Source organism: Diadema antillarum, unplaced genomic scaffold, assembly GCF_040938485.1.
Source record: "Diadema antillarum isolate AM-2024a unplaced genomic scaffold, OU_Dant_1.0 seq00000836_RagTag, whole genome shotgun sequence".
Lineage (NCBI taxonomy): Eukaryota > Metazoa > Echinodermata > Echinoidea > Diadematoida > Diadematidae > Diadema > Diadema antillarum.
The window spans coordinates 1,239,291-1,266,918 of record NW_027271712.1 but is presented as its reverse complement, the minus strand read 5'-3'; the positions used below and the strand labels follow the sequence as shown (position 1 = coordinate 1,266,918).

Genomic DNA, 27,628 nt, shown 5'->3' with positions numbered 1-27,628 from the left:
GTTTTTATGAGGGATTTACAGTCACCGTGGGCCCGTATGAAAGTTTATCTAGATCTACAATGTTTAAATATTAAAGGATGTTGTTCCTTGTCAGATTACAGTCCCATTCTGTGGTGTGTACACATGATTATGCAAATCTTTTGCCCACAATTTTGGTGATCCCATGAAAAGATCAAATGGTTTATAAAAGATGAAAAGTGAAGCCATGCTCCCTCCAGTTCATGCCTGGACACTAAACACCTCCCATCTCATTCCTCTCCAGGCTCCTGAAGACAGGTGCAATATGTTGTCATGGCGACTCCTCCCACTGCTGCTTGCCCTGGGTGTGGTCGGTGTGTGTGGGAGGGCTGAGGAGAGACCAGTGTATGTCAATGAGTGGGCCGTGGAGATTGGAGGAGGGGAGCGGGTTGCTAGGGAGGTTGCAGCTGAACATGGATTCGACTTTGATGGTCAGGTGAGGATAGTTCTGTCAACATCAAGTTTAGAAAAAACAGATCTTTCTTTTTTTGTGTGTGTTACAGTGTAATGTAGTATCTTCGCTGCTACCCCCAGAAGCAGGGGACGTAAAATCTGTTTTAGTCTAGTATTTGATAATCTTTTGAGCTATAGTGCAATTATTTTTTGTAGTATGCTTGTTAATTATGTGGAAAAAACTACCCAAAATAGGACAAGTTGTAGGCAACGAACATAAGCCCATTGAAGACGGACTGATTTTCCTATCTAGTATGCATTTCCCATTCACCCCAGCCTGAGAATGCTCGGGACTAGTCTTCAATGGCGTAACCTCCGTTCTAAAGATTTTTGTTTTTGTTTTTATTTCAGATATCCACTGTTTAGTGTGACACAATGATAAATGGCCCAGAAAAAAAAAGAAAGAAGTTCACCCAATATTTCCTTTTTGATGAATGTGAAATAGAAGATAGTATTATTTCAAAAATTTAATACTGTGATATCAGAAGTACCGGTACCACTGAGATGAGAACCAACACTACAAAATGATTTAAGTCATGCACATGCAGTTAAGTGTAGGCAATCTGCTTCCTGGGAATAGCAGGCACTTCGCGTATCTCATTATCACTCTATTCTGCCAGATTGGGGCCATCCCAGACACCTTTGCCTTTCTGAGGAAGACGATGGCATCAAGGTCACGGAGGGCAGCCGAGAGTGTGAACGATCTTCTGGCCAAAGATGACAGGGTGAGACAATCTGTCCAACATCATATCATCTTCCATTTAAGGACTTAAAGAAAATACACATTAATAGAGAAAGCCATGTCTGAAATTTGAAAGAGAAGGAACCAAGAGACATTGTTAAAGGCATAATACCATTTGCAGATGAAACAAAACCCCAGCATTAGAGCTTTAAAACAGTTCTAAAATATGAGTTAGGGATAGAAACAACCACTGTAATAATCTGGAAAAAGTGAAATCAATAACGAGTATTGTTAAATAAAACAAAGTGTGAACAACTTTATGATTAAAATGTTGCCAGACTAAACCGTCTACAGTTATGGTTTATTGAGAAAAATACTGATGTCTCCTTTATTATATATTAGGCTTTATTGCAAAAATGTTATATGGTAGGATGTTTTGTCGTACAACAAACCTACGCATATATGCATCAAATGTGATATTTTGAATATTTTTAAAATCACTGCTTCCAAAGGCAAAGAGGACCTTTAACACCACAAGCCAAAGCTTGATGCAATGTAGCATACATCATCAGTATCTGTGAAGTGTAACCCAAAGTTCTTTGAACTTATTCTTTTGGGTGCATGATTTACTTCAGTTTGCTTCTTCCAAGACTTATCTGAGGATCATGCGATTCTAAAATAACAGATGTAAATATAAAAAGTTTTCCCCTCTTTTTCATTTTTTTTTCTTTTTATGATGTGGTACTCTTTCGTCCTTTCTGCATATAAGGTGACCCATATTGCTCACATACACTATAGAACTCTCCTACTTACTTTTTTTCCCATGGCTTGTTAGCTCACCTGAGCCAAAGGCTCAAGTGAGCTATTGCGATCGCCCTTCGTCCGGCGTCCGTCGTGCGTCGTGCGTCGTCCGTCGTCCGTCGTCCGTCGTCCGTCGTCCGTCGTGCGTCGTCCGTCGTGCGTCGTGCATAAACTTTTTACATTTTCATCTTCTTCTTGAAAACCCCAAGACCGATTTTCATCAAACTTGGCAGGTAGCATCCCTAGGGGGTTAGGAACTCAATTTGTTAAAATGGGCACCATGCCCCACCCAGGGGGCCCCCAGGGGGGGCCCAAACCCCCCAAAATTAAGGAATCTGTAAAAATCTTCTTCTCTAGAACCAGAAGTGATAGAGCTAAGTTAATAATATGAGTTAGTACATTGATGACTGTAGTTTCAAGTTTGTTCATGGCAGAGTCAGGGGTGCCCCCCTTGGGACCCAGGGGAGGGGGGTGGGGAAGGGTTCTAATGGGGCCTAAATTGTACATTTTCATCTTCTTCTTGAGAACTCCATGACCCATTTTCACCAAACTTGGCAAGTAGCATCCCTAGGGGGTTAGGAACTCCATTTGTTAAAATGGGCACCATGACCCACCCAGGGGGCCCCCAGGGGGCCCAAACCCCCCAAAATTAAGGAATCCGCAAAAATCTTCTTCTCTAGAACCAGAAGTGATAGAGCTAGGTTAATACTATGAGTTAGCACATTGATGACTGTAGTTTCAAGTTTGTTCATGGCAGAATCAGGGGTGCCCCCCTTTGGACCCAGGGGGGGGGGGGGGGGTGAGGAGGGGTCCTAATGGGGCCTAAATTGTACATTTTTATCTTCTTCTTGAGAACCCCAAGACCGATTTTCATCAAACTTGGCAGGTAGCATCCCTAGGGGGTTAGGAACTCAATTTGTTAAAATGGGCACCATGCCCCACCCAGGGGGCCCCCAGGGGGGGCCCAAACCCCCAAAAATTAAGGAATCTGTAAAAATCTTCTTCTCTAGAACCAGAAGTGATAGAGCTAAGTTAATAATATGAGTTAGTACATTGATGACTGTAGTTTCAAGTTTGTTCATGGCAGAATCAGGGGTGCCCCCCTTGGGACCCAGGGGAGGGGGGTGGGGAAGGGTTCTAATGGGGCCTAAATTGTACATTTTCATCTTCTTCTTGAGAACTCCATGACCCATTTTCACCAAACTTGGCAGGTAGCATCCCTAGGGGGTTAGGAACTCCATTTGTTAAAATGGGCACCATGACCCACCCAGGGGGCCCCCAGGGGGCCCAAACCCCCCAAAATTAAGGAATCCGCAAAAATCTTCTTCTCTAGAACCAGAAGTGATAGAGCTAGGTTAATACTATGAGTTAGCACATTGATGACTGTAGTTTCAAGTTTGTTCATGGCAGAATCAGGGGTGCCCCCCTTTGGACCCGGGGGGGGGGGGGGGGGGGGGGTGGGGGTGAGGAGGGGTCCTAATGGGGCCTAAATTGTACATTTTTATCTTCTTCTTGAGAACCCCATGACCCATTTTCACCAAACTTGGCAGGTAGCATCCCTAGGGGGTTAGGATCTCAATTTGTTAAAATGGGCACCATGCCCCGCCCAGGGGGCCCCCAGGGGGCCCAAACCCCCCAAATGAAGGAATCTTTAAAAATCTTCTCTAGAATCAGAAGTTATAGAGCTGAGATAATACTATGAGTGAGTACAGTAATGACTGTAGTTTCAAGTTTGTTCATAGGAGATCCAGGGGTGCCCCTCTTGGGGGTGGGGGGGGGGGGGTGGTTGGAAGGGTCCAAATGGAGGCCTGAATTGTACATTTTCATCTTCTTCCTGAAAACCTCATGATGGATTTTTGTCAAACTTGGCAGGTAGCATCCCTAGGTGGTCAGGATCTCAATTTATCAAACTGGGCACCATGCCCCACCCAGAGGGCCCCAGGGGGCCCCAATTCCCCCAAATTAAGGAATCTTGAAAAAAATTGGGCCCTTATTGTACATTTTCATCTTCCACTTGAGAATGCCTCGTCAAATTTTGGTAGAGCTGTGAATAATTTAGATTAGTGACTGCGTGAAAGGTGAACTTGCGATACTCAGGTGAGCGCTAGACCCGCGGGTCTCTTGTTAATGTTGGCAGCAAATAGAAAGGGGAAAAAAATGAAGTCAGGACGAGAGCTCTATGAAATGGTGTTTTTTTTTAAAGCTGTGCAGGAGCATGCTACCACTGACACATTCTACACTGTAATTCTACACCACTACAATCTTTGAATTTGAAATGCTGGTGGTGTGAAATAAAAGCAAGTATAACAATCCAGTATAACAAGTATAACAATTCTTAATCTTAGGTTCCCAATCAGGCCACCAAAAGGTATAATTTGGTGGCCTAACACCAACTTATAACGCCCCTGGCCATCGAGTCTCTGCTAATGCCAAGCCCTGTATAATAATAATGATAACAATGGAACAACAAATTTTAATGCAGTATGTATGCCATGCAGGGCCAATTTAGTTGGGATTAACTGGGAATTGCCCATGATACGTGTAGTATGTGATAGATCGCAGTGCATATTGCTGCCATTCTGCGCTGTTGATAATAATTATCATCATTCTCCCACTTTTTTTCTGTTTGAAATGTTGTGAATGATACATGTATGTGTGGGATGGAAAACCTTGTGCAAGGTCTTATTTTTATGACTTAGATATCTCTCTATCAACACACACATTCCTTTAGCCAATTCATGAACAACAAATCACAGAACTTTGTATGAAATAAATGGGGAAAAAGAAAATATCTTTGAAGGACATGATTTTTTTTTTTTTTTAATAGAGGTTGTGGGTTCCAGTCAAGTATCAATGAGTCGACTAAATAACAGTGTTAACCCTGAAATTAAGACCCTGCAAATATCCAATATTCATAGTCCTCTGTTCATATCCATAGTCTTTCTTTGCATTTTATTGATTCATTTATTTATTTTTTTTTTTTTTTAGTATACAAAGGACCTAAAGAAAAACTTTCCTGGGGAGGGGGGAGATATGTTTAGATAGAATCAGGATAACCAAGCTGTACATCAACAAAGTAATCTAGAGTTATGATCACTTTATAATGTTGGTAATGCTGGTAGCATGACATGCTGATATGGCTGTTATGATCTTTTGACTATGTATGATATTGTTGGTATACTATTTCTCATTCCCCACAAGATTAATTATGATAGTTTTATGATAAAATTTCATGAAAGAAAAAAAAAAGGATTTTGTGTATAACTATTGTAAAATTCCATCCACTATCATGAAGTGTTTTGTTTATCCATAAGGAAGTCTGTCAAGAGACTTTATCACACTCCTAATTTTCTGTGCTCAAAGTTGCTTTGACTTGTAGTTCTTTTTAAGCTTTCTTGGTACCACGGAAATCTTTCAATATTGATATATTTTCCAGAGTTGCCAAGCAGTATATTTTCTTCATTCAAGCTTTAGAAGAAAATATGTACAAGGACATTTTGGAATTGTCTTGCTTTTTTATTTTGTGGTGGGGAGAGGGGTAAAAAATTTATTTGGTATATCTTTGTGTATGCAACTTCCTTGATATCTATGCTTTTTAGAAATATGAAATTTTACCTTCAAGAGGTATGTTGTGCTGTTCATTGGGTTTTTTCTTCAGTCTGTAGAGGCTAGCAGCCTGTATCCCTTATTTTCCCTTACTATGAAAAGTGTGATTTTCACTCTTTCTCCCAAGGGTGGGATTAAGGGCATAAAATCTCTGGTGTGGATACCTGCTAGATAACAGACTTATGGTGTTGATGCTGTGAGAGATGGCCATACTAAGTCTTTTGATATTCTTCAAAACTTCCCCTTTTCTTTCCACAAATGGATTCTCCTGCAGGTATCATGGTATGAACAGCAGCAGAAAATAGTCCACATGAAGAAGGGGGCGGATGTAGTACCCCCTGATGAGACCGGTGACAATCGGCCGATCCCTTTCAATGACCCTCTCTGGTCAAAGCAGTGGTATCTGGTAAGTCTTGTCATTTCTCATCAAGGGGGCATAGAGAAATACCGGTAAACCAGAGGCTATTCATCCCTTCCCCTAGATATTTCATATCTAAGGGTTGAACTACTGTATAACCTCAATACCATGATCTTGACAGTATACCTACATAAACTTACCGACAAGGATTAGTGCATGTCGTCCTTCTATACTGACATCTGTTATTTACCACCAGCTTTTTAAAGTGACAATGGGTAGAGAATATTTTCACTTCACATTTCATCTTGTGGACTCCAAGATTGCATCTCGTAACCAGGAAATTTTGTACTACAATCATGTCATTGCATGTCATTCTCTGTGTTTTCTTTAGTAGCATTGGTTTGAGTGTTTGAGAGGAGAGCAAAAAACATGACAGCCAAAGCAATCTATCAAATGGGGTAGACTTTCCTTTGACGTGCCATGGTGGTTTCATTTGTGGGGTAAGAAGTCTAGGAATTTTACAGGACATCACTTAACTGATTATCTTACCTTTAATCAAAAAAGTCATTTTCACCAAAATTTGAGATACAAGGTCTTGTCACCCCAGCGAAGTTATCTGTCTATTTATCTATCTTTTTATCTATGAATTTCTCTTTTATCAGTTCTCCATTCATTCCCTCACTTTGCTACTGTGCAATCCCTCGATGATACACGCATATCATTCACCTTACTCTAAATTCATTTTCTTCCAGTACAACAATGGTCAAAAAGGAGCGACACCTGGAATGGACATGAATCTGATGCCAGCCTGGAAACTGGGTTATACGGGCAAGGGTGTTGTTGTCACAATCGTCGATGATGGTAGGTCCTTTTTATGCTGTTATTATCAATGAAAGAAATGTACTCTCAAAAGTTTTCCTCTCATACTGTGTGAATGTCATGTTGTATCATACTACATGTAGTAATTCAATGCCAGTGCAAAATTAACAATCATGTCATTCTCGTAAGATTGTTCTTCCACGCACAATACAACATAATAGTCATAATCATACACATACAATGTACACCATGTAGGTCTTGGGTGATGAAGAGGGTAATAAAACAAACAAACAAACAAACAAACAAACAAACAAGGGCTGCAACAACCTTGGTTAACTGGTGGTATCAACAACCTGCATCTACAATATTGATCTTGACTTTTTCTAATCTCACTACCATCAGAGATTCTAGATGGTGCTCATGACATACAATGGCATGAGAGCAAGAGAGAGAAAGACAGCACCAAATTTTGCTAGAAAATATCTATACCACATCTATGTTACTTCAGTATCATATTAGCCCTGCATTAGGCTTATGTTGCTACTTTTTTCAAAGAAGTATTAAAAGATCTCTTGAAGTCACAATACAAAATGAGATTGCAGCTTACAGTTTGGCATATTTAGAATTCTTGTTTGTACAGTTTTGTTTGCATATATGTCATGAAGAGAGCTTTCCAATGGCGTGGGCATATGGCTTTAGAAGTGTTTGGGTTTAGGGTTTAACTATAGTTTGTTTGTTTGTTTGTTTTTCATGTGGGGGAGGGACAGTGTTTGTTTGTTTGTTGTTGTTGTTTTTTTTAGAGGTTTATACAATATGTTGAGGATATCTGATAATATGTGGTATTGAAAAGTCTCCTGCTGGGCACATGGAAGGTCAAACTGAAATGAAGATTGGTCAGACAAAAGAGATTTCTCTCAACTGGTCAATTGCTCCAGTGGTCAGTCAGACAAATATCTCTTTCACAGCCATCTAGCTAAAAACCTTGAGTTGATGCTACACTGTACATGCAATGCTCTTTGTAGACAGTTATGAAAGATATCTAGCACTTTACTAGTATTCTATTCTCATCAACTATTTAGTATAATCTATGGCAGGTACTAATATCATTTTGAATACATCTAGTATGGTCTATTTCATGATAAAGCTATGCCAATGAATTTACATTTGTAACTATACTCTTTCTTTGTATTAAAAGGTAATGGTTTAGTCTTTCTTCAGGGATCTTCCTGAAATCCTTTGGTGAAAAAGTGATACTGGATTCTTGTGTCATTGATTGCTCTATAGCGAACTGTTAACAGACACATCAACGAAAGAGGAAAAAACACAAATAAATACAAACACATTAAAAAACACTACAACATATCATCTTGTGTGTCTTGTGTCCAGACAATGAAGAATTAAAGGCCAGATAACTGTCTCAGATAAAAGTTTTGTTTGTCAAAGAAATTTAGATGATTAGAAAAGTAAGCATGAAATGAAAGGCCTGTTTCAGAAATTTTATCTACAGTTGACCGTTAATAGTCATTCTTTTTCTACTCTACAAATCGTGGCTGTTCATCGGTAAACTAACTTGCACGTACACAGTGGACTGTAGAGTACTCCGTAAATAACCCCCATCTGTACATGACATTACGTTTATTTTCATCATCTCTTCTATATTTCCCTTTAATGGGCTTCCTTTCTGCAGTGAAATGGTGAGTATGTAATATTAAAGATTGCTTCTAATGTCTGACGACTCGGCTTTCAACTCTTCTACTAACTGCTTTTATTGTTTCCTTTGACTCAACTTCATATTTTTGGCATGCAGTGCATCATTATGTTCTGTATCTAGGCTGCATGCATGAAGCACGTCTAAAGGCTTGTTTGTGACTTTTCTTTTGTTCATGATAAATGAAGCGCAGGAGATCCTTTTGTTAGAGGACTCTTTACTAGTATCTCCACATAATTGGTATTGAAATGCCAATAATGCAATTGTGTGTGACTGATGAAAGGCATTTTTATTTGTTTTTTGTTTTTTTTCCTTTTGCTGTAAGTGGTGCTATTAAAGATAATATTTTCATTTGAAGAGGACTAAAGAACAGCAAAGCCAGTTGGGTTTTAGCTACACGTACACTACAATAGACAGTGGTTTCTCTGTGTAGTTACTTAACAGTTGTACAGCCACACACTGTTCACCTATGTACATGTGTACAGAACGTCAGTCATTCTGAATTGTGCTATAGTCATATGGTATTTATTAGACTGCATGAATATCCGCAATGAATTCTAAGAGACTGTGTCCCCATGGAAAAGTGGTAGACCTTAACTCTTTGAGGACGAGTCCAGAGTATACTCGGGCAAGCATCTATGGAAAATGCGTGCTGTAGCAAAATCAGACCATCCTCAATGGGTCAATGGGACTGTACAGTACTGGTTGAGGTGAGGACTGGGCTTGTAACGTTTTGCAAGATATTTAGAAACCACTCTATGAAATGTTAAAGAGCATACAATTCTAAGAGGAATCAAAAGTTTATTTGATGAAAATCGCTTTTGAAATGACTGAGATATCTAAAGGAGAAACAAAGAGATCCTAATAAAAGTCATGGCCTGTCAATTTTATTAGGATCGATTTTTTGGATATCTCAACCATTTCAAGGCCAATTTAAATCAAATAAACGTTGAGTCCATCTTGAAATTACATGTTCTTTCATTTTTCATAGGAGGTTTCTCATTATCTCACTGAAGAATGTTATAAACCTGAATCCTCACCTCAACCAATACTGTACAGTCCCTTTAAACATTTCAGACGTTTTGCAAACTGTTATGGATACTGTCTATTAAAGCAATGTAACACAAAATGACCATCTGTAAGGTTAATTCTGGTTTGATCTGAAAAAAAAAGGAGTAAAAGATAGAGTATGTTGATATACAAAAAACACATTATATGTAGTTTATATTGATAGAACAGTAAGGGTTGGGGAGATGTTTGGCCCCGATAGGGTAGATGTACATTATAGCTATTTTCCTTGACTGTTTTTACATTCGTGTAGAAGCAGATGCATAAAAGTTCCTTTGAGGTAGAAGATACATTAATGTACAATGTAAAACTCTGTTGATAATTGTGTATATTATATAGGATCTGCAACTGTTAGGTTCACATGGCCTTTTGATTTGTTTGAGCGTTTCATAGCACTCAGCCCTTTGCTTCACAATCACAATGCTTCTCTTTGTAAGTGCAAAAAAGAGAAAATTGGCCAAAAGTGCAAAGTATATAAATGAAGAATGACTTTAATGCCTTTAATTGATCTGTATGTTGGTATTGGAAAATATTTTGGATTTTATTCCATTCCTAGCATATTTTCATGTCACATGCTGTGTATTTTGCCTTTTATTTTTATCTAAATATCAGATTCAGGTAACTATTCCAGAATTTGATTTGTTATTTCCTTGAGGTGTACCTCATTTTAAATAATGAAATGAACATGCATACAATCAAAAAAAAAAAAAAAGAAAATAATTGATGAAGGTGTTTGTATGTGTATGGCTGTATTTGTACTGCAAATTGCCTAGTTTTTGCAATTTCCTACTTTGTTTTATTTGTGTGTGTGTGTGTGTGTGTTACGAGCTAATTAAAAAATGTCAGGTACAATGTACATTTGTATTTATAACTGCCTAGATACAGTCCAGACTTTATGTCTAAAGTTTGCTGTGCATGCTGTGAGGAGAAATGATTTCTAATGCTTTGTAAAGTTTCGTGCAAACGTGTACAAATAATTATTTGAACCAAGATTTTGTTTTATGCAATGGTGAAATGGAAGAATGATCACCTTCGTATTTGTGTGGATTAAGTGAATACAGTAATTAGTAAAACACATCAGTTGAATTGGAGGAAATTTGAACAATTGGTTTAAAAGTTATGAATTTTTGATATGGCCATGCCAACATCACTGGATGAGAATGCTTAACTATAGTGTGTGATGTCTAGACCGAATATAAAGAGAATTCCACATTTTTTTTTTAAGGTACTGTAGACATTCCCTCAACTTGTTACTGACATATGCCAAGATTATGTTATTCCCCTACCACCCGAAAAAGGCAAGTCATGTCCTCTTTTTCTCTTGTGAGAAAATGATCATATGTTGAATTTTCTTTATTAATATTCTCTTTATATAGTTCCAGACATCGTAAACTGTAGTAGTCTTCTCATCCAGCAATGGCAGCACTGAAACTTCAAAACTTATAAATTTTTGATTGGATTTTCTGATTTTCCCCAAACTTCCACTGATGTGTACAACTAATATTGCTGCATTCACTCTTAATAATCCACACATACATGAAGGTGAACTTGTCCTTTAAGTTTTTAAAACACAAATTTGTCCCATCAACCCTTGATAAGCTACATTCCGGCTCCATGCACTGCTATGATTCGTTTTGTTGCCTATTGCTGCTTCATACACATGAATGATTCTTTTTTCTGTTTGTTCACGCGTGGTTGACCTTTATAGCAGACAAGCAGTGGGAGGACACGTTAGTATTTGTGATTGATCATTCAGATGTTTGTTTCGACTCTGAACAAACATGACATGGAGATGTATGGTACTGGCATTGCCATTGTCAGAACATTTAAAGGCTTGATTGACAGATGACATTACAAAACAAGAATATTATTGTACCCTGTCCCATAGAACCATGTGTCAATGTTAATGTGAATAATCTGAGCAGGTTGATTATGGAGCTTTGCCTTTTTTCTCTCTCTTGTCTTTTTTCCGGATTTTTTTTTTTTAGCTGAAAACGACAAGTAAAATTCAGTGATGCCACATGTACTGACCATAATTTTGGGTTTTCATGGAAGTACACGTGTACAAGTTTGAATGTATACTTCAAAACAATAAAGCTTTGTTATGATGTAGCATATCTCAGGCATGTTCAAATGTGATCTTTTACCACTGAAGTCGAGTGAAGTTGCTGAACATTGATCTTCTGATTTTAAGGCGTTACATTTTCAACGATCTCTGACTCTTCCGATGAGATAATGCTTTTTACTGTTCCTTCTTTTTTTTTTTGCAAACGTATTTCAGAAATGGTAAAACAGCTGAAAACTAGATAAAAACAGTTTCTAAGTTTGATGAAGTTATTAAAGTGTGCAAGAAATGAGGCATACATGTATAACACAATGGATGAAAATCAAAACATTCTAGTAATACATTTCTTGAAAATTGAAGGTTTTAGAATTGTAACATTTTTGTACTGTGAAAGCTGAAAGAGATGTAGTTTGTGTGTAAAACATTCAATGTTTTGGCAAAGGATATTTTCATTTTTCAGCCAAATAACCTGTTTGCAGTTTTGAATAGTTTTATTTTGTTTTGTTTTGTTTTTTTTTGTGGGGGGGGGGCTTTTCTATCTGAGACCCCTCTGTCACAAAGATGGCAAGCTTAGGAGAAGAGAATTAGCAGTACTTTAATATATTGCATGACTTATTAACCCGTTGAAGACGGTTTGATTTTGCTACAACACGCATTTCCCATAGACACCTGCCCGAGTATACTCGGGACTCGTCCTCAACGGGTTAAACTGAACTTGTTTCTTGTATGAAAGTGAGACTTGACTCTCTGCATGTATTTGCTGCCAACAAGTGTCACGTTTACACTTGAAATGTCACGAACCTTGGGTTGAAGCTCAGTTACCAGTAAAGTGTTCAAGTGTGTGCACAGTCCTTGCATGAGCAGCTACAAATTACAACTCCTTGGCATTAGAATGAATAGATGTGCAAATAGCAGTAAAGGCTACCAGATGAAACTCTAACTGTAGCTGGAATTTGCATGTTTGTAAATGCAGGTTGCTCTCAAAAGCCAATTCAGGGTCCAGGATATGTTTTATATGCTGTTTGCACTTAGGGTTTCAATGTCTTCTCACCTTGCTAACAACCAATATAGCTTTCTGCTTGAGATTATCATATGACTTCTGTAGAACCCATTGACATGCATTTTAATCGTGTTTATACCTGACTGCATATAATTTGTAATGATCACTATACAATGTACCAGTTTATGTTTGAGTGTCCCATAAAAATGAATTATCCCCCTAACGGTAAAACTGTCTTTCATGTTTCCTGGCAATTATCAGCCCACTATTGTTGTTCCAAATGTATTATATCAAAACCTTATGAAAGTCATTAAAAGATACGCTCAGAATACCACATGATTAAGAGGATATGTATTTTGATCAGATAATGTATGTTTTTCCCCAAAATTAATGGAATGATTCCAGTAATATTTGCCAGTGTTGATTTGTTTGATACATTTTGTAATTTGTCTATATCCTTTCTGTGCATGCAATTTCTGTACAGCTGAAATATCAAACTTTAAACAATTTTTCATTACCAGAATTTTCTGTTTGTAACATACATCGTATATATTGCATGAAGCATGTTAAATGTAACGATTTGTTACAGTGTTTTATTCCTTTATCCTTCTGTGCAATATGTTATGAATTTATGTGCTTGGTTTGCTTTAAATTTTTGCGTCTACTACCAACAGCTGAAAAATATATTACAGTAAACATTCATATTCCATCATACTGTACTATTGCATGTCACATTTTACCCAATCCCCTCACTTATTTGTCCTGTGTTACAACTCTGGGGACATTGTATTATTCATTGCTATGTGATACCCCAAGAGTATATTTGATTAAGATATTTTGTCATTAGAATCTGTTAAAGATTTGAAAGTGAAAGGAGGGGTCATGAAAAGGAGAAATTACAGTTTTGCATGACTGCAATATAGTGACTAACCAAGCCAGGCTCCCTGTGCGTGAGAAATTGGATTTTGCACCATGTTAATCAAGAAGAAGAAGAAGAAGAAGAAAAAGAAGTAAAAAGAAACAATAGGCATGTATGCTTTATTTCTAAACGAGGCTTACTATCAGAAATCCTGTTCATAAAAAAAGAAAAGAGAAAAATGATTAAGTAACTGGCATTTGCCCAAAACAATGAAACCAGCTGTCACTCACGACATGAGGATCATATTTTCATCTTGTTTGAAAATGCTTGTGGACAGTTTTGTCGCGTTTAAAGTTTGGTTGCAGTCATAGTAGATTTCTGTCATTTGCCAATCGCAAAATTATTGGTGACAAGTAGTGAACTCTGAAAGAATATGGACATTGCTTTTTACAGCAGAGTCAGTTGCCATCATGGACAAACTGCTGTAATTAAAAGTTGTTCAAACATTCAGTCATAGGTTTTATAGAGCATAACATACAGGAGCAGATCTTGTGAGAATAAGAATGCAGAGTATAGTGTGATATCAGGGTTCCCAGAACATCAGGGAAATCGGGGAAAATTATTTTACTTTTTTCCTGTCAGGGAAAAGTCAGGGAATGTTGATTGGCCCCAAATCAAAAGTAGTCAGTCAGACTCTGTTATATTTTGTTGCATATAAAAAGAACATCAATTGGATGACTGGCTATGTGAAACTTGAGTTGGAAATATTAAATCGTCATGGAATTTGGAGACTTTGTCATCGGAAAATCAGGGAGAAATCAACAAATTTTGTTTTCTTGAAATGTTTGGAACCCTGGATATTGAAGCTCACATGTAATTGCAGAATGTTGGTGAAGAGTTTAATTATGACTGAAGTGTTTTCTTGTTGTAATAATTGTTTACACTTTTTTTTTGTATACAGGTGTTGACCAGTATCACCCTGATCTGAAAGACAATTTTGTAAGTTTGAAATAATGACATCTAAAATCATAAAATTCATGTAAACTTTACTGATGAGTAACATACTACACTTAATGCTTGCTTCCTACACATCACACGCTGTGAGTAAACATGCCACCACAAAAACCCAATTTCTAAAGTCACTGAATATCCATATTCAGATTTGATATGTTTTAAGATTTTCACTTTCGAGGCTTTCCAGTGATGTACATTTTATCAAATTTTATTTCCAAAACCCAAATAGTGACAAAGCTTGATACCATAGAATCATAGTTTTCTTAGAAAAGTGTTTCTGAAGTTAATATGCAATCAGGTATGCCAGACACAGGGTTGTCAAAGTATACGTGGTTAATTCAAATCCCCATAGCAAGATACTTCTTGATGATGGAGTTTCAGATTTACCAAGATAGAATTACATTGTATATAGACAGTTAGCATTTGGACAAGTGAGTGTTTTTAGGGCTGAAGCTTTTTATTTCTTAACAAATACATAAATAACGTTTCTTACTTTTCATCCAAATCAAAGTATTGTGCATTTACCTGGTTGTAGTGTTGGAACCTGTAAGTTTTTCAGCTTTTTTGTTTTGTGGGGAAGTTTCACCAAAGACTCACAAGTAAGGTTTGTAATGTCACGGACCATTAAACTCTTTCAGGAAAAAGTCTTCGCAGGAATAGACTTTATGCATCCAAGTGTGTCGTAAGTCTTCATTTTTAACTAATTTAGCCAAGTCTTCTGGTACAACCAGCTGTCAGTGGGTAGTCTCTCGCGTGGGACAAACAAAGAACAAAAACATAAAAACAAAACAAGATTGTGAAAAAGATCTGTATTAATGATATCACTTATTGTGGTATTAAATATTCAGTGAAATCTAGTAACCATATTCTTGCATTCTTTCCAAACTTGTTTGTATTTAAGGTATGATTAGTAAAAATAGTGAGGTGCACCAGTTGAAATGCATCATTTTCTGAATAAGAAATGGAAAGTAAAGCTAATGAGGTGCACTGGTCGTAATGCATTTCCCAAAATATCTCAGTTTTTAAGGGTAGCACAGTCTGTTCACAATGACACCAGTTATTCCTGTACAGATTGCCATATTATAAATGGTTATTCCATGTATGCAACTTGCACTAGCACTGGTCATGCATGTTGCATTGTTCAAATCTAGAGTGCAGAAAAGGTTCCTAATTTGATTTTCATTTCTGTCAACACCCACCAGGATAAGTATGCAAGTTATGACTTCAACAACAAGAGCAGGAAGAACAATCCATATCCAGACTACTCCAGACCAGCTCAAGTGAGGTAGGTAGAATCAAATCAACATCATAATCAAGATCAAAGTCACAAGTAGCCCTTGTTGTGCTTTTGCTTCCACATGCTTCCCCCTCCTCCCCTCCCCCCTAAATTCTTCATATGTGGGAGCTACTGTATCTGTCCATGATGAAGGGAGTACATAATCCTAATCTCATTATGAAGTCTTCATAATGTAGTGATTACATAATCCTAATCCCATGATGTGGGGATTTCATTATCCTAATTTCATTATGAAGGCTCCTGTATAATCCATATCTCATGATGAAGGGATTGTATAATCCTTATCTTGTGATGAAAGGATAACATAATCCTGATCACGAGTGAATCTCATCGGCCGTCATGTTTACATGTTCACTGTTGGCATGTAACTTCATTACACAATGACTGTTTCTTAGTTTGTTTGTTTGTTTGTTTGTTTGTTTGTTTTGTTTTGTTTTTTTATTGGGGGGTATCTGCATCAGTACAGACACATTTAAATACCAGGTACATCGACATACAAAAGGATACTTCTTCAAGTTTGTATGCAAATGTTTTTCTTAAAGTCATGTATCTTCAAAACTGTAAAAGAAAATTGTTTTGATTACGTTTTCTTTCTTTCCCTTTCCTATCCCCTGTAGACATGGCACCCGCTGTGCCGGTGAAGTAGCTGCAGCAGCCAATAATAGCATCTGTGGAGTGGGAGTGGCATATGAGGCAGGCATTGGTGGTGAGACTACACCCTTTAACCCTTTCTATACTGAATTCTGAAATGTCTATAGATTTAATACACTGGCCAACAGGTTCCTGTACAGAATAGGTTAATACTCCAATTAAAGTGGACTTGGAGTACTTATTTGCACAGAAAACCCCTTAGCATTGAACACATTGTACAAATTATGTCCCTGACACAGGTAAGGTTGATCAAATTCATCTCATTTTATTAAATCTGTTAGTTCACCATGTGACGTGACACTGACATTTGTCAGGAAGGAAAGATAGATCAAAACAGTGAATTTTTAATACCAACAATCAAACATCTAATAATTCTTTCTTCTATTTATCCCGTTGAAGATGAGTCCCCAGTATGCTTGGGCAGATGTCTATGGGAAATATGTGTTATAGTAAAATCAGCCTGTCCTCAACGGGTTAAAAGGCATACTGATACAGAATGTTACCTAAAGTTTTAGCTAAGTTTTAGTTAATTTTGTGTAGTGTACAGAGTGAACAACAAACCTCAATCTAACAAATACACCTGTTATCTCTGCCTTTGTCATTTGCAATCTCCCATTTTCTGATGTAGGCTATTCCATGTATATTAATGTTCACAATGATGTGATAGAGGCACAATCTGGGAGTGGGCATCCCTTGCATGGGTATAATTTCAGCTTGGATTATAAGTGATCACTGTGCAAATACATTTGTAGCAGTAAGAACACTTTTTTGATAGAACACTACTTGATAATTTGCCTGCAAATGAGGGAACTTTGGCTAGAATAATACAAGCCATATTCATTGATTGCTTTTCATGTTATGTTGTTTTGCAGTGAGAAAGTTACTGTGTGAAACATGCTGCCATCATTCTCTGCTTTGAATCCCCCCTCCCCCCAACAGGAATCCGACTCCTTGACGGCGATACCACTGACCGGCTGACCGCTGAGGCCCTCCACTTCAACAGCAGCCACATTGATATCTACAGCTGCTGCTGGGGTCCAGCGGACGATGGCAAACACTTCGCCATGCCTCACTACCTCACCCGCAAAGCGTTCAGTGAGGGCGCCAAACAGGTTAGACATACAGTGTACCCCTTGTTAATTGAACGTTAAAAATTGAACTGAAGTAACCCAGAGTAGATTATTCCAAACCATACCATGCCAGATTTCAAGCGTTCGTACACTCTGTTGAGATAGCGTACCTCCCGAGTTATTTTTGGACTCGAGTCAAACTGGCCATACATTTTGTCGCAGTGGGGTCATGCACCTGTCATGCCTGCGCTGCTTACAGGTGTCCCTAACAAAGAGAATCAACTATTTGCATTATCATGTAGTGTATGTTATGTACATTCTTCTCATGAGAATTTCTGGCACAGTACGATGCGCTTTTGGAGCACATCATAAAGTAGTCCGCTTTTGGCTCGGTATTGTATGGTACGGTAGACATTAGGAGCATTTGAACACTCCTCTGGCGCAGGTATTGTACAGTACAGATGCTTTAGGAGAGTGCTCAAACACACCCCAAGAGCCTGACCAGAAATATAATAAAACAGAGTACCAATAGTCATAATCCGGTTTGTCCCTGCCAGTGTATAAGGTCACCACCATTTTAGAGCTCTTTGGCTGTCCTTAAGTATTAGGTAATCCCATCTTGAAGGTTGTGGGCTGTGTGTGCGCGCATCTATGTCCCATGCCTGGTAATTTCCTGAAAATGTATGGCTTCTATTATGAATGAAATGAAGAAAATGTAGAAAAAATAAAATAAAATAGACAAATATATGTGCAAAGATTGTAGTGCTATTTAAGCCCAAAATCCCACTGAGAGCTGCAATGTCTGTTTGATTTGCCAGAAAACTCTATAACAAGACCTCAATATTCTTTACCAACGAAAAGAGAAATAATTTGTAATGCAGTGTTATCTGGAATTTATCTGTTGTCTTTTTTTTAATAGAGTGTCATGATATCAAAAGTAGAAAAGAGAGGGGTTTTGTTTTTTCATTTGCACTGGAACAGAGAAAAGTGTGTGTGTATAATATGAAATGCAGAATATGCAGTGAACAAATACAGATCATATGTTACTTGGATTGTGACCTTGGATTATCTGTGAAGTCACATGATTCACATGTATTTTTCTTTAGTTGCACTGATAGGTCAGAATGAAGATTCAACAACAAAGGGATAATAGAAATGATCAGACAGAACAATTTTAAAGTGACCTCTGTAAAGTCATCTATGCTGAAATGCGCAATCATTGATGTGCTGTTCACTATATTGCTGACAAAATATTCCAAACACAATGTATTCTGACACCAAGGGGCGAAATGGGAAAGGCTCGATCTTTGTCTGGGCCTCGGGCAACGGGGGCAACAAACAGGACCACTGCGGAGCGGACGGTTACGTGGGCAACATCCACACCATCGCTATCAGCTCCATCAATGACCACGGCCGCCTCAGCTACTTTGTAGAATCCTGCCCAGCCATCATGGCGGTGACGCTGTCTGGAGGTCCACAGAGCACAATGGAGATCAGAGATGGGCGCTTCCACTGGAACCTTGTGGTAGGCTCCCCTCCTGCATTCCTACATCACCTGGGGTGTAGTAGCTATAAACCCTTGGGGCCCAGTGGCTTAAAAGTTGAGCTCTAACATAAGTCATAAAATCAAACATAAATCTCTAACTAGTCAATCCTGATTGGCTGATACCTGACTTATGTTTGGTTTTCTAACTTACATTTGGTTGCATCTTCAATGGCATGATTTACCGTTTGCAGATGAAACAAAAACCCTGTTAGTACTTTGAAATATCAGTTAGGGATGGAAACAACCACTGTAAAAATTTGAATCGGTATAATCAATGTTAAGTGTTGTTAAATACACAAAATGTGAATAAAAGTTATAATAAAAATGTTTCCAGACTAAACTGTCTACAGTTATGGTTTAATGAGAAAAAAAGTGATATCTCCTTCTATTTAAGGCTTTATTGCAAAAATTTTATATAGTAGGATGTTTTGTGATACAACAGACCTACACATTATGCATCAAATGTGATATCTTCAACATTTTTTAAATCACTGCTCCCAAAGGCAAACAGGACCTTTAAGTGCAACAGGGTGCTAGCCTCCTAGTAGTGGATACTATGGGCACAAATGTAACCGCCCAGCTCAAAACCCTCAAAAAGTTGCAGATTCGGATTCTCTGTAATTGACCAAAATGTGTCATCTGGGTTGACCAATTCAAATCTTTAAAGTTCGTCTAGGACGGAAGAGCAATCCTTTCTCTCCCTATTGTCTAAATTTGGCAGCTTAAAGGGATAGTACAGTTTTGGTTGAGATGAGAATTTGGGCTTTTTAAGTTTTGCAAGATACCAGAAAACACTTATGATATAGCACAGAGCATACCATTTTAAGAGCATTTCAAAGTTTATTTGATGAAAATCGGGTTTGGAATAACTGAAACATCCAAAAACAAAATAAAACAAAGCGATCGTTCCAAAGTGTGGGTCCCACACTTTATTAGAATCGCTCTTTTTGGATATCTCAGCCATTTCAAAACCAATTTTTATCAAATAAACTTTGAATTTCTCATAGAATTGCATGCTCTTTCATATTTCGTATGAGATTTCTTATTATCTCTCCTTAAAATGTTAGAAACCTGAAATTAGGTCTCAACCAGTACTGTACAGTCCCTTTAATACAAAACAGAAACTGAGATATTAGCAGTCTTTCTGAACCATTTTTTAAAAGATAGGAGCAGCTTTTAATGTGAAATAGAACATGTTTTCATTGATACCCCTGCTAGATGCAGCTGAGTGACCCTAATCTTTAAATACCAGTACTCTTTACATCTTTTTCTGTGAAACTGCAATTCCATTTTCCCTCTCTCTCTCTCTCTCTCTCTCTCTTATTTTTAGTCATTTTTTGATAGTTTAGGATGTTCCAATTAAATAAGTTATATATCATGGCAAGGTTTGGAGCTATTACACTTTAGATACAGAGAAGCTGAAGTTCATTGTAGGCCTACTTTCTTTGGGTTTTGAGCTGGACAGTCACTAATCCCCCAGTGCCTACATTCTTTAACCCGTTGCGGACAAGTCCCGAATATACTCGAGCAGGTGTCTATGGAAAATGTGCGTTGTAGCAAAATCAGCTTGTCCTCAGTGGGTTAATAGAAAGACCATTTCACCTACAGCATCTCCTTGACCAAGATATGATAATGGGTACATTACAATGTTCAGATGAAGAAAGGAGCAGATCCCTCCTGGAGAGGAGTGCTACCACTCAAATAAGTTTCCTATGTGAAAGTCTCTTTTTGTTTTCATTTATAATGACAATTTAAGCAGGTGCATGGCAGTGGAGAGATACAATGCTCAGTGACCTGATAATATGCTTAGCACTTATAACCAACTCTCTCAAAGTTTGATGAGATGTAATTCTAATTTACAAGAAATAGGGGTTGCTTTTTGGCAACATCTTAAAAACCCAAGCAAAAGACCACTTCGAGTTCCTCCAGGGGTGTTTTTGATTTTCACTCCAGACTTCAAAGCATAGTATCTTAGCAATTTGCCTGAGTTTTGCATCTATTGTCAATATTTGTGCCTCATACACTGAAGGAATTTAGCCCTCTGAAGAAGGGTATAGTAACTACAGTGGACTCCCGTTTTAATGCAGTCCTTGCAACCGGCAGTTTTCTTTCGTTATATCGAAATTTTGTTACAACTGAATGAATAAACAATAAAAAAGCACAGATTTGATAATGTTGCAGTCCAAATTTTTCGTTGTAACCAGAATTTTGTTATTACCGTACACTGTACTATGACTCCTATCTCACAGACTACAACGGATCTTTATGGAAACTGCACAACGGGATTTGTGGGGACATCCAGCGCTGCCCCACTAGCTTCAGGAATGTTTGCCATCATTCTTCAGGCTAAGTAAGTTGAGTTACTTTGCCTTTAGGCGCATCTGGTTACTAGGGACTGCTAGCGACTGAGAGCGACACCCAGCGACGGGGACTTATAGCAAGAACGATGCAGCATGTTTTCACGCCGTCGCTAAGAGTCTGTCAAAGTATTACGTGCCATCATTTGGATAATACCACAATGCTTATCAATGCTTTGCCAACACTTGCTGACACCTCCCCCCCCCCCCCAAAAAAAGAAGCTGTTGATTATTTCTATGTTGCGTGACCTCCGCTCACACAAGTGTTCATTAGTGCCGACGTTTTGGGACACAGCGTTTTAATTCCTATAAAAGCGGGAGATGTAGCGAGATTTCTGAATGGTCACGGTCAATGCTCAAATTAAATAGCGAGCGACGTGTCCAGACACACCTCTCCTGATGAATGAAAGAAGTAACATGCATTACAAATGATGCTCGTAATAGCCCGACGATGAGCGACGTGTCCCAATGCTTTTCTTGTCTCAACATTGGTTATGAATTGATTTGCTTTACATGTACGTTTTGATATCGGATGGTGACTATACGAAAAAGAAAATGTAATTATGGGGTGCAGTAATTCACCGAACGGGGAACACTTTGAAAGTAGTGGTCGAAGAGAGCTTATGCCTTTTAGTGTCCAACAGTGTAAACCCCTGTATGCCACATTATTATGAGTGCATTTGGAAAACATTCTTGCTTTATTCAAAGCCTTGTAACTTTCTATAGGAGCATTTGTGCTGAAAATGGAATACATTTGTACAGCAAACTAGTCAATTGCCAGCTCTGCTGTGATGTAAATGCATGTATAAGTCTGAGAAATGGAATCAAGGGTGATGTTTTGAACTGTGGTATATACTGTAGCAACATATTGATATTGACCTGAACTGTGAAGGAGAGTCTAAAGGTATCTGAACACCATTTGGAGATGAAACAAAAACCCAAATTTAATGCTTCAAAATAGTTCTAAAATGTCAGGGATAGAAGCAGCCAATGTTAAATATGAATTAGTATGATTAGTCTCGAGTATTGTTAGATAAACAAAATGTGAACAATATTCGTATTAAAAATATTTGTAGACTAAACCATCTGCTGTTTATGTTTAGCGAGAAAAATAGTGATATCTCCCTATATTTTAGGCTTTATTGCAAAATTTTTACATGGTAGGATGTTTTGTGATGCAACTGACCTCCACATAAATGCATCTAATGTGATATCGTAAACATTCTTTAAATTACTGCTCCCAGTGGTAAACAATACCTTTAATTCCTCTTTTCACCCCAAGTCCACAGTTAACATGGAGAGACCTGCAGTACATCATCACAGAGGGGTCTCGCATCCCACAGCCCTATGACAGTGGTTGGCGCATCAATGGGGCGGGGCTTCATGTCCACCACCAGTTTGGCTTTGGGATGTTGGATGCGGGCAGCTTGGTGGAGCTGGCACTGACGTGGGAGCTGGTTGGCCCCCAGTTGGTCTGTGAAGTGAATCCCGACTGGCCAGACAGGTAACTCCTCTATCTTACCAAATTTTTAAGTGTCTTACTGTTACTTAACAGTACCCATTACATATGGAAACCTGGTATACCAGGTTCCTTAAATGTAGACAAGAGCACCTGCATTTGTGGCCTAAATTCATGTTTATTTGTGTTATACGGCCCAGAATAATGGCTTGATAGAAAGTTTAGAGTTTCTTCTATCAGCATTTGTCCTCTTTCTGTAGCAAAATTACATATATCACAGTATTATTTACCCTTTTATCCCATGTAGTTTGTACTTGTTTTGCTGTAAAACTCGTATGAAGATGTACATAGCAATCAAGACTGAGCTCAGCAGATTTCAGTGTTCCCTGACCCCATTCAGGTGTCTCATTTTGTGTATAACAAAAGAGTCTCTAAGCCCATCAGGGCAGACTCTATTGATACCTCGCACCCAATTGATACTTTCATTTTTCGATGACACATGTCTTTGTAGTTGACCATGGGAAGGGGATACATGTACCGCTTAACTGCTTTCGCACGGGATAATTAGCAATAGGTAAGTCCACCCAAAAAAGAAAAAAAAAAATCAAACCCCAAACAAGCTATAAAAGTGCATATACACAGGCCTTATGAAAAGTCCAAACCACTTTTTTTACTTTTTCTTTAATGTGTTGTGAGGTAGGGTCTCATAATGTTCGGTCTAAAGCTGGTCAGCTTGCTAGTGATGATCTGGAATTGTCAGCTTCTAACTCACATAATACTTCAGTGCCATGTCTGTGAAATCTTAATAAAAAAGAACAAAAGTCTCCATCATGCTAGGTATTCTATGGGATGTGAATTCATAAAGAAATGATAGAAGCTTGAGAATCTCACTTTTTAATGTTTGTATTCCCTTTCAAACAAGCTTCTATCAAATATTGCATCTTACTTGTTTCTTCTGTAAAGTTTCAATTTTGTTCTCACTCTTTCCCCCACCTCCCCCCCCCCTCCTCTTTCCAGTTCGCTCTCTCAGGGTTCCCACCATAACTTCACCCTAGATGTAGCCTGCCCCAACGTCTATAGCATGGAGCACACCGTGGCTACCGTCAGCTTCAGGTCACCTCGCCGGGGAGACATTAGTCTCACCCTCTTCTCCCCGTTTGGCACCCCGTCTGAGCTCCTGGCCCCTCGCCGGCTGGACAGCAGTGACGAGGGAGTGGTTGAGTGGCCATTCATGTCCGTCCATAACTGGGGGGAGGACCCCAACGGGCAATGGACCCTCCAGTTCAGGTAGGGTGTGGCATGCTGGGCTGGTGTCTGTTTTTCACCTTTGCCATGTATTGGTGGTAGACATATTGGCCCGAATTCATGAAGGGGGTACAATTGAAACCATGGTTTAAAACATGGTTTATGCAAATTTCTTCTGTGCATTAAGATACGATTGACAGATTGCATACAGCAACAGACGTCCAGTAGCATACGCGCATTGATACAGGCATGCCCAATGTACGCCTATTTCACGCTTATTTTAGACCATGGTCTAAAATTTGGACCATCATCTCAGTTTAAAGGGGAAGGCTAGTAACTGATCAGTGGGAATCAGTGGAAATGCTGGGAGATGATTGTTCCAATCCTTATGGGCATCATTCAAGAGTTCATTGTATATCTATTGTTGTGTGAAAATGATTTGCTTCAGAATGGTCTCATATTCAAGTAATGTGCAGTTTAATGCTTCCAGGTTAGCGTCCCTGGTCAGTGACGGAGCATTAATCTGCACATTACTTGAATATGAGACCGTTCTGAAGCAAATCATTTTCACACAACAATAGATATACAATGAACTCTTGAATGAATCCCATAAGGATTGGAACAATCATCTCCCAGCATTTCCACTGATTCCCACTGATCAGTTACTAGCCTTCCCCTTTAAACCACCTTCATGAATTTGGGTCATTATGTTTTTTGTTATCATTTTTTTTTTGTTCAAAGGTTTTTTATTGTGCGTTGTGAGAAGATACAAAATTTAATCAAGTTATGATTGATTGGTTGTATGACTTAGAGATGATTAGAGTATTGTACATGTACATGAAAAAGACAAAGATAGACTGAGACTGCTCATTTATACTAATCTCCTTTCACTACTTTTTGTGTAGATCCTACAAATAACCAAACACAAAAAAGCATGACCTTTTTTTCAAATATATGAATGGTTGAAACTTTTTACTTGTTATTGTTGTTGCCAGCCAAGGAAAACCGCTTGTTTTAGTAGAATTCTGAAAGGATCATTTTTTTATGCCTCCGCCCAAAGGGTGCAGGAGGCATTAGTTTTTGGGTTGTCCGTCCGTCCGTCCAGCCATCCGTCCCTCCGTCAGTCCCCATTTGTTTATACGATAACTTGAGTAATATTGAGTGGAATTTTGCCAAGCTTGTTTTTTCATGCACAAAACTCCACTTGCAGTTCTTTAAAGATTGATTTCAGAGTTATCCATTATAACAGAATGTATGATATTATGTAAAACTGTGCAGAAGCAGAGTCCCTTTAGATTCAAAGGAAAGCATGTCCAGATCATTTATGGGTTTTGCCATTGCCTGCAAGTTGTGGAAGAAAGAAAGACTGACTACGATGAAGTGACAGGTGCTTTTATAGAAGTCCACTAATTCTGGAGGGATATTCTCCACCCACAGTTACAACCCAACACCCCCTGGTGCTGCTCTTCCCGAAGATGAGACTCTTGACTTGGATCCACGCTTCCAAGAAAGCGTGGCCGTGCTGACGTCATGGGGACTGACCATCTATGGTGTGCAGGAGTCTCGACGGAGTGGGGAGGAGGAGGTGAAAGAGGAGGACAAAACGGACGAAGACACCCCAGCCATCTACCCTGACGATGCAGGTCAGATTTCAAGAGAGGATCCACTGTTTATTCAGCTTCACTTTTGATAATTAAAATAAAATCATGCCAACAGAATACTGAGAACAAATGAGAAGATATGGAAACTAGACAAGTTGCCCTGGTAACAATCATTAGTGATAAAACAGGCAGAAAAAAAGACATGTATGGACATGATTTAGAGGGAGATAGAACAATTAAAAGGAAGAGAATTTAAGTAAAACAGAAAAATAGGGTGCAGACTTCTCCTGAAAAGAAAAAGGAAAGAGTAAAAAAGACTAGGAAGGTTGTATGTGTTCAGTCACATTTACACTGATGATATTGATGGTGAATGGAGCTGAAATGTAGGAATATAGATATGTATTGAAGTGTCACACATTTGAATCTTTTGCCACTATTTCTAGTATATTCATTCCTTGTCCTTTTCATAGAGTTTGTAGTTTCTGTATGCACGTAGAATCTCCTCAATCTTTATAACATGTTTTATGTTTGTATTATGGTGAATAGCCAAATAACTAATATTGATAATAATATAGTACCTGGTTGGTTTCAAAGTTTTGCTGTCTTAACAATTCTGTTCTTCTCAGGTAAGAGTGACCAGAACACTATTAAAAAGATCTACAACAATGAACAGAAGGAGCCAGAGGAGATCAACCTTCAACCGGACGACATCGGTGAGGGCGTCCCGATGCCACCAAACTTGAAGCATAACATCAACGCCGCCTCGGGTGCCATCGACACCACGAAATTTGACGGCTACCTGCGCACCCGTTACGGAATCACTTTCCTGACGGGATTCGCCAAGCGGCTGCTGGAAGGCGACCCCATCGCAACCTACCTGGCATCCCTGGACGAGAGGTCGCTGGAGATGCTCGGCAGAGAGCTTCCTCTGGATGACCTTTTTGAACGAATGGCGGAAGAACAAGATGAGGAGCAGAAGAGAGATGAGCAGATTAATCAAGGTTTGCGTTGGGGACGCGAGTGGGATCCAGACGAGGAGCTCAACTTTGAAAAAAAGGCGGATGAGGAGATGGACTTACTCGAAGAGCTTGAGAGAGGAAATGAAGAGATGGGAGGCAGGAATTATGGTGGTTTTGATGGTCTCTTGAAGGACCATGAAAGAAATATTGAAAGGTCGGGAGAAGATCTCTACCATCCAGCAAATTTGGGTATGGCTAAAAAGTCATCAGATTCTCGTGATTCTAGTAGACAGAGGGGAGGATACCTATGGGATGATGGTGGCAGTTCTGAAGAAAAGAAGGATTGGGAAGGTAATACAAAGGCTAGAGATTTTAAAGCAAATTTCCAGGCAAAGAATGCAGCGTATAATGATGTAGAGAAAAAAGAAAGTAATAGAAATGAGGAAGAAACAGAGCAGGAGAGATTATACGATCTCCTTGCTGCTTTGCAGGAATTGTTAGAGGAATCTTGAGTTTGTTTTAAAGACCATTCATTCATGGCATTGTGCTTTCAGATATATGTGCTGGGTGCTGAATTTCATTTTGTAGAAATACCCACTTATTGATACAGAAATCTTTAAAAAATCTTTTATATTTTTGTAGTTGACGTTCAAGAAAGAGTAGTTACATCAGAATTCCTATATACATTGTAGGTCTTGAAGTCTCTGTTTATGTAATGTTCTTTATAGTCATTAAGGTTATGTATTGAGAATGGTGAGACAGTAGTATTAGTTTACTATGGGAGAAGAGGGGAAATACTTGTCTTCTTCATGTCATATTTCAGCAGATTTCCAGCATTCCTTTCTTTTGTGTTGGTCTTTCTCTCCTCCTTTTGTGTTACATACTTTTAGTCCCACAGGGTCATGTAGCCTTGATTGTGATTTCAATTTCACAGAGCAGGGGAGGAAATAGTTGTACTGCGAGAACATGTTACAGTTTGATAGAATACTATA

The 27,628-nt window shown here is 38.6% G+C and overlaps 1 protein-coding gene across 1 annotated transcript; it reads left to right on the top strand.

The window, feature by feature from the left end:
* Positions 1–277: 277 nt before the first annotated feature.
* LOC139740112 (neuroendocrine convertase 2-like) lies at positions 278–27,288 on the top strand. The gene is made up of 14 exons (XM_071650695.1): positions 278–454; positions 1,092–1,196; positions 5,835–5,966; positions 6,671–6,779; positions 14,399–14,436; positions 15,654–15,736; positions 16,366–16,454; positions 17,339–17,511; positions 18,752–18,994; positions 21,265–21,365; positions 22,655–22,876; positions 23,849–24,118; positions 25,514–25,719; positions 26,304–27,288. Exons 1-14 carry the CDS (start codon positions 284–286, stop codon positions 27,146–27,148), a joined length of 2,787 nt encoding a protein of 928 aa, XP_071506796.1. The 5' UTR covers positions 278–283; the 3' UTR covers positions 27,149–27,288.
* The last annotated feature ends 340 nt before the right edge of the window (positions 27,289–27,628 follow it).